The sequence below is a fragment of the Chenopodium album genome, chromosome 18 (assembly GCF_948465745.1).
Source record: "Chenopodium album chromosome 18, dcCheAlbu1.1, whole genome shotgun sequence".
Classification (NCBI taxonomy): domain Eukaryota; kingdom Viridiplantae; phylum Streptophyta; class Magnoliopsida; order Caryophyllales; family Amaranthaceae; genus Chenopodium; species Chenopodium album.
The window spans coordinates 6,217,909-6,234,383 of NC_137851.1; the positions used below are offsets into that span (position 1 = coordinate 6,217,909).

At 34.1% G+C, this 16,475-nt stretch overlaps 1 protein-coding gene across 1 annotated transcript; it reads left to right on the forward strand.

Annotated features, from left to right (window-relative positions):
- The first annotated feature begins 4,010 nt into the window (after positions 1–4,010).
- On the forward strand, positions 4,011–16,133 carry LOC145592874 (F-box/FBD/LRR-repeat protein At5g53840-like). The gene is made up of 5 exons (XM_081649383.1): positions 4,011–4,147; positions 5,165–5,282; positions 5,430–6,395; positions 8,678–8,830; positions 15,569–16,133. Exons 2-5 carry the CDS (start codon positions 5,187–5,189, stop codon positions 15,866–15,868), a joined length of 1,515 nt encoding a protein of 504 aa, XP_081505509.1. The 5' UTR covers positions 4,011–4,147; positions 5,165–5,186; the 3' UTR covers positions 15,869–16,133.
- The last annotated feature ends 342 nt before the right edge of the window (positions 16,134–16,475 follow it).

Here is a 16,475-nt window from a genome sequence, read left to right on the forward strand (position 1 = left end):
GTATCATCTTGCAGGAAGGAAGAGAGTGCAAATTCCAGAAGATGCAATCAGTAAATTGAGCATTGGGGAGAGGACTTGCATTAGAGATCTTGCAGAAATGCTACAAATATCAAGAAGTACAATTCTAAGGATGATTCAGAGAGGTGATATTAAACCACACACTAATCCACTAAAGACAAAGATGACTGAAGCAAACAAGATCACAAGACTGAAGTGGATCCTTGGATTGTTGATGGGATCAACACCATGGACAAAAACCAGCTATTATACAATGTATGACTTCGTCCACATTGATGAAAAATGGTTTAATTTAACCAAAAAAAGCCAGAGATATTATTTAGCACGATCAAAGAAAGGTAAACACAGAACAGGTCAATCAAGCACAAAAATACCAAAGGCTATGTTTGTATCAGCAACAGCTAGACCAAGGTTCAGAGATGATGGCAGTTGTTACTTTGATGGGAGATTTGGCATATTCCCATTTACTTTTCAAGAGCCATCCATAAGGAGTTCATAGAACAGAGAAAAAGGAACAATGGTGACCAAAGTTGTAGAATCAGTCACAAAGGAAACAATAAGAAGGATGCTCATTGACAAAATTGTTCCAGCAATCAAAGCCAAGTGGCCAAATGATGGAACTTCAAAGACAATCTACATACAACAAGATAATTGCAGAACACATATCAAACAAGATGATCCTGAGTGGCAACAAGTTTATCAACAAGGGGAATTCACTTTCATATTAGTGCAGCAGCCACCTAATAGTCCAGATTTAAACATCTTGGACTTAGGCTTTTTCAATTCCATACAGACACTTCAACATAAAAAGATGCCAAAGAATGTTGATGAGTTACTAGCAGCAGTTAATCAAGCATATTATGAGTTAGAGCCTGAAACATTGTGTTTTGTGTGGGTTACACTACAAGCAATAATGAATGAGGTGTTGAAGGTGAAAGGAGGCAATGACTTCACTAACCCACATATGAACAAGGAGAAATTACTCAGGGAAGGGAAATTAGAAGAAAGGTTGCATGCACCAACTTGGGTTGTGTTACAAGCATGGGAAGCATGTTATGGGGACATAGGTGAACCACCAATCGATCTGACAGAGGATGAAGGGACCAATTCAACACAAAGGCAGCAACATGTTACACCAAATGATATTGAAAATATGCAGGCACATGTCAATGAAGGGATCACAATTGAAGAAGAAGACAACATGGAATACACTGAAGCATCCGGATGTTATGAATGAAGAGCTAGCCTACTGGACATCACAAATAAATGATGAAACATTATGGGATGAATCACAGTGCATATCAAAGTATGGGACAAAAGCATGTGCTAATGACCATGAAGCTTCATCATCCAAACAGAAGAAGTGAAGTACATATCCAAACTAATGTAGTGTAAACAACTTTTTGGGCACAACACTACAATTTCCAAAAGTATATGTTTGTCTTATTTTGTCTTATCCTTCTTGGGGGGTAACAAAGTTAAAAACTTTTGTATGGATTTGAAATTGTATGATCTATTTCAAATTTATAATGAAAAAACTTAGTTGAATGTACTTGTGTATTTCATTTTCTTTATTGCTCACACACTTATGATAACATAAACATGAAAAACAATCATCTCAGAAGTCCCCATCTATCACTGATCATCACCCTTTAACTTATTCAACACATAAACCTAAAAGTCTCAACAACCAAGTGTATATGGTTGGAAGCTAATGGCAAAGCACATTGAATAAAAAATGGGATAATAAGCTCAAATACTGGAGTCTCATCATTGATTAAAAGATAATGAAAATAATGGAAAAGGTCTCATTTAAGTGACTATCATCATAAACCATTCATAGAAATAAAGGGAAAAAAATGGGACAAATTCATCAAAACAAGTACATATATCATGATTGTTCCAAAAAAAAAAAAAAATGGTTTCAGTCTCAGTTGTCCCCAAAATACAATCATTGACCACAATCCCAAGTAAGGAATAGTTCTGCCCAAAGAGTCGAAACTCAAACACGTATGATGATTGGGTGGACTTAAATAATGGCAAACACTATACCTCAAATAATGAAAAGTGTGGTCTCATAAACCCAAGGCTTTCATCATAGACTTTATCAAACTTTGACAGTAAATGGATAGAGAGCAAAGATAATAATCATACTCAGCTCATGCATCTGAGATAATAATCATACTCCAAAACCAAGTAAATGAATGTGCTAATGACCACTACGTGAAGCATAAACATCAAGTAAATAATGCATCACATCACCACATTTTTAGCATCATGAACAAGACAATCATGCATCAAGTAAATGAACAAGGCAATCATGCATCAAGTAAGTTATCATTCCAGATTAATAATAGTCATACTCATATTAAACACCAAAAGCGTACTGAGATTAACAATAATAGCTAGCCATACTCATGCTAAAACTCCCACTACTAACACCAACAACACTAATACTCCAATCAACACCACCAAACATAACATATTGCAAACTCCTGGCTAGCAACAGATCACAGTTGCTAGCATCCAACCAAGTTTTACAATCCAAATAGCCTAAACAATATTAAGATGACTTAATTAAATACATAAGTAAATAGAGATCAGGAAACTTAGCTATGTGATTCACAAGAATCACTTGAATATCCAGAGGCAACACCATCAGCTTGAGGGGACCTTGATTCACAAGAATCACTTACGTATCCAAAGGCAGTACCAGGTCCATAACGATCAATGGGACAATTTTCAGAATCACATGAATCAGGAGCAAAACCAATAGGGTCAACAGGGGGCTCAGTTGGTTGCTCGGCCATAGATTGAACCTCCTCACCATCTCCGGTTCCATCACCACAACCACCACCTCCATAACGACTACTATTCTCCCTAGGATCAAGATACCTACCAAAACGATCCCTCCAAACATTCAAACTATAGGAATGTTCACCACGACAAGAAGTAGTAAGATGACAATCACGATCGCTACACTCATATGGTTCATCATCACCACTCATATCATCCTCCGTGCAGTCCCCAAAAACTTCATCAGGATCAAGGTAATACACAGAGGAAGGTGGGGACTTGTGGCTATTTTTAAGGTTCACCTTCTCCTCATCATTACCACGGTAACCTGAACCACCATTACCACCACCACAGGAACCACCACCGTCGTTACCACAACCACCAGAACCACAATCACCGTGACCATACCCACCCTTACCACCACAACCACCCTGACTACACCCACCCTTACCACCACAACCACCCTGACCACACCCACCCTTACCACCACCACCGTAACCACAACCACCGTTATCACAATCACCCGTACCAGAACAAGGAGATTTTTGGGACATTTTTAAACAAGGAGTGCGAAAATTAGTGGAATTACCTTTAAAATTTGAAGAATCGCACAAATCGAACTAAGAACTCACACAAATGCAACCAGATCGGATTTATTAAGATGACAGAGAAAATGGACATTAGTAGCGAAAATTCCAGATCTACGCCATACAAGTCTTGATTGGGTCTAAATATAAAGGGGATGGTGTTGTTGGGACTATATGCTGCGAACAAGGAATTTTTTTTTCCTTAAAATTAATAAATTTGTGCAATTAATTGAAGAATTAAAGAGGTTGAACATGAGTATAGAGAGAGAAACAGAGGAAGGAAGAACCCAGAAGCTTGTGGAAAATTAAGGAGAGAGAGAGAATATGTCGGTGTGAGTAAATGCCAAAAGGAGTCAACACAAAAAATAAGAAAGAGAGTTGACAGGTGAGATAAAAACGAGGACAATATGGGAATTAAATTAGAACAGTGAGGGTATTTGAGTAAAAAAATACATGCCAAATAAGGAAAGATTTTAGCAATAAGCACTTAATTTTAATCACCCTAAAAAGAAATATAGACATGTAATAAAGGGACGGAGGGAGTACATGAATGGGGGCCGGCTGAAACGTACTTGTATGAAAAAAAAAAACCTATCTTTCCCTTCATTCACAGAGATCGGTTCTTTTTTTTTTTTTTTTTTTTGACAAGTGAGATCGGTTGTTGTTCTGTAAATCATTCATCTATTTTATAATTATTCAAAGGAGAAAGCTCAATAATCAATCTGCTTCAAGCTGCAATTTAGTTGGTAAGTCTTTTTTAGTTATTTATTTATTTATTTATTTCTTGTCTGATGTTTTTCATTCATGCTTTATGCTCCTGAATTTTTCAATTTTATCTGAAGATTTTTTGATCTCAAATTCAGTTTTTATTTTTTCGGAAAATCAGGCTTTTTATCCTCAAAAGTTTTGTTCTTTACTTAATTTCCACTGTCCCATGAATAAAATTTGGAGTTTTAATTTGCAATTGTATTTGGTTGATGAAACTATCAGATTTTTCATATATTTCTGAGAGTTAGTAGAAGATTTTCAGTTTATCAGAAATCGAGCTCTTAACAAAGTTATGATCTTTGAAATTTGATTTTCATATATACTTTGGATTAATTGAATATTTTATAGTGAAGCCCAAAAAATTAGGGGTTTTGCTGTTTATCAGGATTCAAACTTTGAATAAAGTTTTGATTTTGACATTTGATTTTGATATGTAGTGGATTCATTAAATTAACTTCAAATGAAGACTAAGATTAGGGTTTTTCAGTTTATCAAGATTTGATCTTTAGATATAGTTTTAAAGTTTTAATCTTTGACATTTGATTTTCATATGTAGGGGATTTATTAAATTAATTTCCACTGAAGGCCAAATTAGGGGTTTTCAGTTTATCTGGAATTTAAACTTTTAATAAAGTTTTGATCTTTGACACTTGATTTTCATATGTAGTGGATTAATTGAATTAATTTCGAGTGAAGCCCATAGTTGGGGCTTTTCCGTTTGTCAGGATTCCAACTCTTCAATAAAGTTTTGACATTTGATTTTCCAAGTGGTGGATTGATTGAACTAAGTAATCTCAACTGATGCCCAAAGTTAGTGGTTTTTAAACTGTCTCTGTTTTATTGAATTATTGCAGTGAAGTTAAGCTTAAAAGTTGTGGTTAAAACTGCAGCTGAAGTTAAGCAATAGAAATCTGTATCCTCTATTCTATCTTAAAACTTCAATTCTTCAGATATATGCTGTTTATTATTGATGATTGAACATTTTTTATCCGCAGAATATTGTCTATTCTACCAGGAATGTCTCCACATTTGATAATAACTGCAGCTGTTTTGTGTGGACATTGGGCGAGGCAATTCAGATGTATTATAAACAATTACACAGACCCTAGCAAGGTATTGCATGCTTTTTTCCGCTTTCTTTATGCCGGTTTTAAAATTAAAATTACTGAATATTGAAATTACTGAATTCTTGCACAAGAATTCAGTATATCTTTGAATATTGAAATTACTGAATTCTTGCACTAATATTCTGTTGAATAGGTTGACAATACATCTGATGATAGCTTCGAGAAACTAGATGGTGAGATTCCGATTTCTCTTAATCATGAGGATCGCCTCAGTGACCTCCCAGATGAGATCTTGTCTTACATTCTCACACATTTGACATCACGTGATGTTGTGAGAATGACTGCATTATCAAAAAGGTGGAAAAATATATGTTTATCGTTACCAAAACTTGACCTGGAATGGTCGGTAATGTCAAGATACAAAAGCTTACTAGATTATGTGAAGAGGGTGAATAAGGTTTTACGAGATTATCACAATCAAGACATCTCATCTTTTCGCATTTCGTTTAACTTTAGTAAGGAATATGCTGGTCATGTAGACCACTGGATTAGTTTTGCTTCTGAAAAATGTCTACAAAGCCTTACCCTCCAGTTCATTTCTTATGAACATTATGGTTCATTACTACAATTCAGCATTCAAAATCACTTCAGGCCCGAGAATATGTATACTATCACAAGCTCCAATCTTTCCTGTTTTCCTCGTTTGAAGGATCTACGTCTCGATGCTTGCAACTTGAAGCTTCATAGTGACTTTAGGTTCAATAATTTGGTTCGCCTGGATTTATTGTTTGTTGCTTTAGAGGAAAATCAGTTACAATGGATGCTTTCCACTTCTTCAACAATTGAATGGTTACGAATTAGGTGGTGTAATCTTCCTGAAAAATTTTGCATTGGTGAAAATTTGCAGCGACTGAGCTCTTTGGCAATTCATGATCGTTCAGACTTGCGTGAAATTGAACTTAATGCTAAGAGTCTAAACTTCTTTGATTTTGTTGGTAGAGCAATTGTAAAATTCTCTTTCTTGAGTGCCACAAAGCTGAAGAGCAGCAATGTGGCTCTCATAGATAAAAACTACAAAGGAGCAGAATGTATTATCAGAGATATGGATACTTCTAATCCTTCTCTAGAAACACTTTTTCTCGAAGCACCTTATTCTCTGGTGCGTGAAAAACTTTTAACTGTTTGCCTTTTGTTATTGGCTAGTGTGCTTTCTCTAGATTCACTATTGTAGACACCAAATTGTGTCTCCCCAAAACCAAACCCAGTGATGAATACCTGTCACGTCGAACCATAATCGAATGAGGTGAAAGTGTGAAAAGTCAAATGATGCGGTTAGTTTTTATTAAAATCCTTCTTTCTGTTTTCGAAAACCCACTCTATTTTATGAAAACGTCCAATCCAGTTTAGTTTGGTCCATGATAAGGGTCCAATAATGGTGTAGTTGGTTGGGGCTTTAAAAGACCTTTTCAACGATATATTATAAGCCCAATTCCGATGAATAATGAGGAAGTTATGGCCAAAATACTAAACTGGGCCCAAACCGGATTTTACCTACGACCCAATGATCATGAGGAGGGTCCAAAGGTTTAATCCTATTCCTAAACTAATTAGGATTGATTAGAATCTTCTATAAGTTTCTAAAATATCTTAATTATCCTTTTTTGAAAAGATAAGATTATGGAATTTGATTTGAATATAAACTTTCCTTTTTTAAAACTTTCCTAATTCTATTCGAATTTAAAGATGTTCAAAGATAGTCAGATATTATTTTCGTGCCTTATATTTTTTATTCAAATTTTATATGGTTGGATAGATCTTAAAATTATCTTTCCAATGATATATTATAATATTAATTCCGAGCTATAACGAAAAAGATATTAAAGATATACGAAACTCTATCCAAAACTGACACCCTTTCACTATTTCGGCCATATCTTTTTATCTACAAAATATTTTAATCTGATTCTAATTGCATTAGAAAGTAGACTTCAAGAGCTTTCCAACGACATATTATATGACTTATTTGGACTTCTAGATCAAAAGATATGATAAAAACAAAATCCGCAAAAACTGTCTCTGTCGCCAAACGACAGTTTTGTCGCCTCGCGACAGACTCTGTCGCCTGGCGACAGGATAAATTTCTGGCGACAAGGTCGGTTTGTTAGCGATAGAGTGAAGTTTTATTCCTTATCAAATTCTATGATTTTCCAGACTTTTTCCTTATAAATAGGGTCCCGAATCTCTGTTTTTCATTCATGATCATCTTTTATCAATTCTCTCAATTAACTTTTATTAATTCTCTCTATTCTCTCATCAAGAATTACTTAATTCTTATTTTTCTCTCTCTTTCTAAACCACCCTTTTTATCAAAATACAATATTCCACATTCACAAAATCTTAGAATCACTTAGCCAAGTTCGAAGTTGCCTTCGCCCTAGACGTGAAAGGTTGATAATTTCTGAGGGTTTGGTCCAAAACTAGTCAAAACTTTATTTAACTTGATTTCAATTTAATTCTTTAATTCTTTAATTATTCTTTATTATTTTCATTGAAGTTTACTAACTTGTGTATTTTGTTATTAGAAAAAGGTACGAGGCTTCAAAGTATGTAATCTTATTACTCTCTTTCAATGTAGAAAGCATGTTTAGATTTGCTTATTATTGTTTTATATTCCTAGTATCATGTTAGGATATTATTGCTTTCTAGTATCATGTTTAGGGTGCCTTTACTCTTTCTAATATCATGTTAGTACCATGTTAGGTTTAAAGCTTTGATCTTTATTGTTTAGTGACATGCTAGGATTTGTTATTAATCTTGTTAGTATCATGCCTAGGATCTTGCTATTATATTTAAGCTTTATTATGCCTTATCATGCTATTATCATTATTATTATTGATTTATTTATTATGTTGCTTGTTTTATTATATTGTTATTGCTTGATCACACCTTTTATGATTGTTAAAGGGAATTGGTACTTGAAATCACGCTTAATAAGATAATTAATAATTTGGTTTAGGCTAATGTGATTTTAATTCAAGTGATCGCCAATAATAGTTTTGTTTGTGCATTAATCTCAACCAACATAGATTAAACAGGGTAGGTTCAATATAATATTTGTATGTTATTCGAAAAGCGCACATGAATACGAGCAGAACAAAGTAGAGGCCTATTTTATAGGGCGGGTCCTTTCTTTTGTAGATTGGATTCGTACCCTCATCCCCGGACCTTATTTGGTTCAAGACCTTATGGAGTAGTTGATGGTCCTTTTGGATTGTCTTTTGGGTTTACAAGTTCCTAAAACTTGTTGACGACTATTTTTGCTCTTTTTCTTTCCCTTTGGAACGCCACTGTACTTTAGTGTATGATCACAGTGGGGTTCAAGTTTGGGGTTATCGTAATGCTTGAAATATTCCCTACAACTATAATTCTCTTTTGTTTCAGATGCATGTTATACCTACTCACCCATCCACATTATTTCGGCACGTTGTGTGGTTAAGTTTATATTTTAAGAAGGAAGATCCTGAAGTTGACATGGTCAAGAGTTTTCCTCGCCTTCTCAATTCCTTTCAGCAGCTACAGAAGCTTTACCTGATGGTTAGTATGGTTAATTTTTCCAGAGTAATATTTAATGTATTTCTTTGTTAGAGAGCATTTAATGTTCATACTTGGTAATGATTCATACTTCTAAGGTAAGGTGATGTCGCCTGCCTATGAATTTTCCACCTCTTTTAGGAAGCCGTAGGACACCAAAAATAGAAATTTTAAACACAAGGCCGGACCAATTTTGCTTGGACTGAAACCAAACTGGACCAACAAAACTGTTCCAAACCCTGAATCAGATCAATTTGGATCTTTTTCGTCCTTTCAACCTTTGCCTTTTTTTTATAAGCTTGGTGACAATATGATAAAGTAGGTAAAATAAATAATGGAACCTAATTATTAAAGGTCCTTTTTTTAAAACATAATGCTAAATAGTTAGTAATACCTTAACTTTTCAAACATAATAATGGTGAAAATTAGATATTTTAATTGTTTATATGCATATTTTAAAACAAAAAAATGGTTAGGTCAAACACAAGTTTTTAAAATGTTTTGGATCGGATCGAACCAAAATCCAGAAGATAGTTTTCTCCTAGGACCACCAGTTCACTCCGACTAAGTCTTCGGTTCGATCCGATCCTGTTTTTGGTCTAGACCGGTTTTTGAACAACCTTGAGACGTGATGCAATTAAAAGCGACTCATCATAGAGTAGCTGCTTAATGTCAAATGAAATATGGAATCGACTTTCCATAATGGTTGCATTGTGTTGATAAATAAAGGGTCTATCTCTTACCTTAGAGCAAATTGATAATCATTAAGGGCTTGTTCGGTTAAAAATCTGTTTTTTAGTTTTGTGTTTCTAAAAAATCTATAAACTGATTTTAGTTTTGTTTTTCAGCTTTTAAGAAACTAACAAAAACACTTTTGAGAAAGGGGATAATAATACAATTTCTTTTAAAAAGATTATTAAAAGGCCGATAACAAATTTAATACTATTGATTCTATACCAAAGCAATTGAAACCATGAACAAAATTAAAGATTCCTTGTCAAATTGATAAGTCTCATACAATACATATATATTATAAATATGCTCGTGATACATCATACAATACATATACATTAATGATACATTGGAGATACATCTTAAATTTTCTTTTAAAGATACATTTATAATACGTCTTTAATATATTCAAACCCATAATGTAATCCTAATTCATCGCTATATTCGTGCCTAACATCAGAGGGTGATAATTGTACTAAAAGTGGATTAATCAGACTCTCAAATTTTTTGGAAACACATTATGAATACATTGGTAACATGTTACAAATACATTGGGATGACATTATAAATACATTAGTATTATGGGTAAATTATACAACACATTATAAATAGGTTATTTTGGTTTTTACCACCTCTAAAAAAGCACTTATTGGTTTTTACCACCTACGTAAGAAAAAGTGTTATTTTACCACCAACAAAATTTCCAAAAATTGGATTTTACCACCAACTAATAGATTCCGTCCATGAGTCCGTTAGTAGGGCCCATCTTTTTGACGTTTCCCCTTCATCTCCCCCGATCTTCCATGTCAACCAGCCGACAACGAAATCAACTCACCTCGGTTGATCGGAATTTCAGGTGGGGCTAGGGAGGGGTTGGAGTTTGTTGGTGGCTAAGGAGGGGGTTGGAATCAAGTGGTGGCTAGGGCTTTAGGAGTGCGAAATTTGATGGTGGCTGAGTTTTAGGAGTGGTCGGAATTCGGTAGGAGGCGCTTTATGGGTGGTCGGAATTTGGTGGCTAGGGTGTCGAGGTCGGAAATTTGTGGAAAGGGGGTCTGGTGGCGGCGGCTGGTGCGTTGTGCGGTGGCTACTGTGTGGCGAAGTGATGGTGGGGCCGGTAGCGGTATGGCGGTGAGTGGAAGCCGGTCCGACAACGGGGCTGTTAGCCGGCCTTGGCGGTGGATGGGACCCGGTTGGTGGGTGGTTTTTTTATTTATTTTTTATTTATTTTATTTTTATAAATAAATTTTACCCAATAATATGGTGACACGTGTACATGGTAGGCCCACTAACGGATTTATGAACGGAATTCGTTAGTTGTAGGTGATTTGTGGTAAAGGCCAACTTCCATTTTTTCGTGTAGTAGTAAAATAATTTTTTTTTTTTTTTATGTAAGTGGTAAAAGCAAATAAGTGGTTTTTTGGAGGTAGTAAAAGTCAAATTTTCCTTATAAATATCCAGCATTGTTCATGCAGCAATTGGTGACAAATTTGATAGTATTGCCACCCAATTATATCATTCTTGTTCATCGTAGAGGTAATAATAAGTTTCACACACAAAAAGGGTTAATATATGAAACTGGGTAGAAAATTAGGTTTTAGGATGAAATGATTCGTGGAAAATTGAACAATGACCAATTATGGGAAAAAATTTAAGTGAGACTGTATTACTTTTACGTCGTTCCTTTCTTTTTCTTTGAGCTTGCATTGCTTTTATTTGTTTGGGCATGATGATATTAAGCACGAGAATGTCAAGATCAAAGGTGGGGGAAGATGGATTAAGATGGTGAGGAGTAAATGGCAAGGAGAGAGAAAATTAAAGGGGAGGTTAGTGAGGTTTTGGCTGCCATTGATGAATGAGGGAAACCTTTCATCTCTAACATTAGAAGAAGAAAACCACCCCCCCCCCCAAAAAAAAAAAAAAAAAAAAAAAATCAGATTTAATCTTGACCATACATTGTTTAATCCAAGGGGTCACAATTGTTTCTCACCATTAGAGCTATATATATATACATATATATATATATATATATATATATATATATATATATATATATATATATATATATATATATATATATATATATGTAATTTCGTTATTCTTGATGATGGGGTTTCAATGATTATGTTTGTTTAATTGAGATTAAAGCTTTATTGGTTGCAAATCCATGGAGGATTTTTGTTTTGTAGTATTGGTGGGAGTTGCAAATTATATTTTCATTCAACCAAAAAAAGTCATCTAGCTCATAGAGGGATGAAGATGGAGGATTGAAGGTATAGAGAAAGGAGGGAGAGAGAGATAGTGAGAAAAGTGTCTTGGCAGTTGCTTTTCCCAAAACCAAAACAATCAAACCACATAAATTGGGTTTATCATTTCCGCTTTGGTTTTATTGAAAATAAACAAAAAGTTGATTTTTATAACGTGGAAATCAAATAAGTTTGTTTTATTTTCTTTAAAAAAACGGAAACCATCGTGGTGCTGAACATACTCCTTTTTGTTGGAGAAGTTTGAAATTTTCATTTAATATAAAGGTCTATATGGGAAATGAATGCCTCTTACTATGCTATTGGATAGGGATGGCAAATAAATTGGGTCGGGTTCATGTTTGGATTAATTTGGGTTCGTGTCGAAAATCCCCAACTTATATCTGACTTGTTTGACTTTTTGGATCATAATGCTCGAGTCAATATAACCAATGAACTTCAACTAACCAATGAACTTCAACTTTTCCGCCTAAATCCTAATATCCAAATTATTCCGAACAAAATTTATAAATCAACGGAAATTCACAATATCATACTATTACAAAATACAAGTCAATTACAATTAACTTTAAGTAAAAGATATTTAATAATTGCAAACAGTAGCGGATTCAAGATTTCAAATTAAGGGTAACACTAAACACTACAAACTTTAAAAAAAAAAAAAAACCAATGTACCTAGTAACTTAAACTAAATTTAAAATAATAATAATACATCTAGTTAATTAATAAACCAAGTTTATTTTTTTTACATAATGTATTGTGTTATCGTATAAAAAGTAACTATCAATTTTAAACAATGATTGATTTTGCAATGAGTTTTTTTCATGGATAAATTATTCACTTCAAACTAGTTGCTTCTTATTAAAATACTCAGTATTACAATAAAATCAATAAAATAGTTAAACACATAGTAAGACATTATTAATTATCATAAAATTCCATGTCTATACTCATGTTAATCTATTTTTTTTATGGAATATTGGAATTAATTTTAATCTAATTTTTTTTTGGACATAAATGTCAAGAAGGGAAGAGAAAAAAAAGGGCTTTGATAGATTTAAAAGAAAATTAAGGGCTTAGAAAGGAACCAAAAAAAAAAGAAATCAATGATGGATGGGAAGAGAGTCGACCTTCACAAATCAAAATTCTATCCTTCTCCTTGATAACCGCTGAAGCAACTTTGTTTATCTTAATATATACTCCCTCTGTCCCATTATATAGTTGCTATTTGTGTTTTTTCACGATATTTAAGAAATAAGAGAGGAAAGAGGATGAAGTACATTAATAAAAGTGAAAAGTAGAATCATAGACAAAATTTAGAGAGAGAAAGTTGAAAAAAACACAAGGCATGTGCAAAATTCAAGGGTAAATTATGAAGTACAATGAATAAAGTTAAAAAAAATGAGGGTATAATGGTCTTTATATATTATCCAAAAAATAGAAACAGGAATAATATTTTGGATTTCCAAAGTAGGAAAATAGGACTATATTATGGGACGGAGGGAGTAGTTGTTAGGAGGGTTTATGCGAGTAAAACAATTTTTTTTTTTTTTTTTTTTTTTTTTGGGGTAGCATGTATCATCCGTGTCATAACGTATCCACCAGTGATTGCAAATGATTTTGGAGCATGGAATGACAACTAATCAATTTAAAATCAACTGAAACTCACAAAATTTACAATATCCAAATAATTCTCAAACACCACTCACTTGAATTCCCCTAAATTTATCAAATTCTCTCTCCTCTGTCATCAGTCTCATCACTCCTTGAAAAATAACTCCTACTAACTAAATTAAAACTTACCTTTGTTGCAAAATCATTTCTTTCTCGTCAAAGTTCATGATTCTTCCATAAATTCTCTTTAAGAGGGGAATTCGATCCAATTGTTTTATTTGGATGGTTTGACTTTAAAGGACTGCGGAGTGTGGAGGAATGAGATTTAAGAGAAAGAGAGGGATTGAAATGAAACCTCAACGAAGCTCTTCTAAGTGAGATTTGAGAGAGTGAGATTGAAAAAAGGTTTATATTATAGCTAGGCTATAAATTGTGCAGAAGTTTAACTTTGGGCTAATTTAGTTGGGCTTGTTAGCTTGTACCCTAGTTTGTCTAAAAAATGTTACAAATTACCTTTAATTAGTTCGGGTTATCCGTTATTTTCGTGGTTGTCTTGACTTGATTTTGACTCATTAATTTTATTCGGGTTACACAAAGTGATTTTCAGGTTGAAATTTTCAACCCAAACCTAACTTGTTAAATTTCAGGTTAGGTCAGGATAGTGTTGACCAAAAAAAACTCAACCCTAAGAGCAAATTTAGCCCCAAGTCTTAAGACTTGGATGTGACATCATTTTTGGTGGTCCCCATTGAAAATGATGTCATCAAATTCTTGTTAATACTCACTAAGATTTGCACAAATATATCACTTTAGCCCTAAGACTTAAATATTTGACATATTATATGCAGAAAAGTGTAAAAAAAAAAAAGGATAATAAAAATATAAGTGAGGTAGGTGAAGTGGGTCCCAATCTCAAGTCTTAAGTTGAGTCTTGGAATTTCAAAACTCAACTTGAGACTTGCTTGAGATTTTAGAAGAAAAATGGGAAAATTTTTAAGCATAAGTCTTAAAAGTCAAAATGATGATGTCACTTCAAGTCTCAAGACTTGGGGCTAAACTTGCTATAACCCACTATTTTAAGGTCAGGTTCAAGTCAGGTCAACGTTTGCCGGTGAATTAAATGTTTCACATGTGGCTTTGTTCTTTTTATCTAAATTCACCAAAATTAAAGCTTTAATGGAACCTTTTTTATTTCCAATGTGAAAAGAACAAATGTATATATTTTTTTATCCACCTAATGATTGTTCAAGTATTATTCGAGTTTTGGGAAAAAAAAAACAGATACTTCGTATATCTTTGTTATGATTAATATTAGGGGGCATTCTATCTTATAAGGAAAATGGGTAAGAGTCTAAGAAAGGGATAGGAGAGAATAGAAACAAAAACCCAAAAATATCCTTTCTTGTGTGTGTTTGAAATAACAAGGGGAATCACCCATCTCTACAACAATATAACCCCATCTCCACTGCACTTTTCCAACCACCACCACCACCATTGCACTTCCTGAGTTCCTTCCCCTACCACCACCGTACTATGCCATAGCTATAACAGCTGTTGACACCTCTATATCTCTTTATATCAGATTTTAATCTCATAGGTCTAAGTTTTGGTGGGTCATGGATGGGGTTTATTTGTGGTTAGGTAGGTTTTCTTGGCAGGGTTCATTTCTAGGGGTAGAGGTGGATATTTTGGCAGGTGGGGTGGTGGTGGTGGGGTTTTGTGGATGGAGGTGAGTTTTTGGTGGGGTATTTGAGGGTGGTGAATTAGCTATGTGGTGGTTGGGTGGCTCATGGATGTTTTGGGTGATTGGGGCATTGGAGGTTGGGTTAGGGTTGTTTTGGGTGGTTTGGGTTGGGTTATGGGTTGTTTTGAGTGGTTGGGGCTGGGTTAAAGGTGCTTTTAAGTGTGTAGAGTTTGGGTTTCGGTCTTTCAGGATGGTTTCAAGTAGGTAAGGGGTTGGTTTTGTGTAAGAGATGGACAAGATATTTATAATCTTCACCATTTGGTGTGATATCAAATGTAACTTATATGTCAAATTAAATGGTTTGTTCTTATATTTCGATATCTGATCTATATTCAACTCCATAGTCCCTCTTATTAGAATGGAATGAGTTAGACTTGTTTCTTACTGTAGGTGCCATATGCTGATAAACCCAGAAAATATGAGCTTCCAGATGTATGCCTCAATACCAGTATAAAGGAGATTGAATTAGGTAATTTTAAAATGGATTGGATTCCATGTGCAAGTTATTTTTTAAAAAGTACTCCTGCGCTTGATCGCATGTTGATCAGTCGCCATATTACCAAATATACACGGGAGGGAGAATGGGAGAGGTCTCGTGATCATTCTTTTTCTCAACAAGAATGTGATTATATCCGTTGGGCGTTGCAAGGGAATGCTGTATCTCAAGATACAGATCTAGTAATTCAATGAGTTTGCTGACAAAGTTAATGTATGTTTATATAAGGATGTTAGTGAGGATTTTCCGCTTTAAGCATCAGTGAGTTCAGTCCCCAACAAATTGGGTGGTGGTGATTTAGGGGGTATAAGGTAACATTTTATATATATAGAATGGTAATGAAAAAGACTTTAAGACGTGCAATATGGTAGTCTGTTTGTCGTTATTTATTGATATTGTGACATTAGTAACATATTGTGTGATGGTTTGGTCATGTAGTAAGACTAAATTTTTAATATGGCACTTAAACGATATTGTGACATTAGTATTATTTTTGGTTTATTTAACGATTGTGACATTAGTAACATATTGTATATCGTTACCTTTGGTATGAAGTTGTGATGATTCAACACTGTTTTCTTTGAATATGATGTATCTTTCAATTATTGCTAGATACGACTCATACGAGGAATCTGTTGGTTGGGCAAGATTTGCCTCAATTTAAAAAAAAAAATAGTAGAAGTAATAATTAATATCAGCTGCGTGCATTATGAGAATTGAACCCTTGCTGAAAGATGGGAAGGACGCCAGGATAGAAGAAGAATATATATATATATATATATTGACATGGAGTAGAGTCAC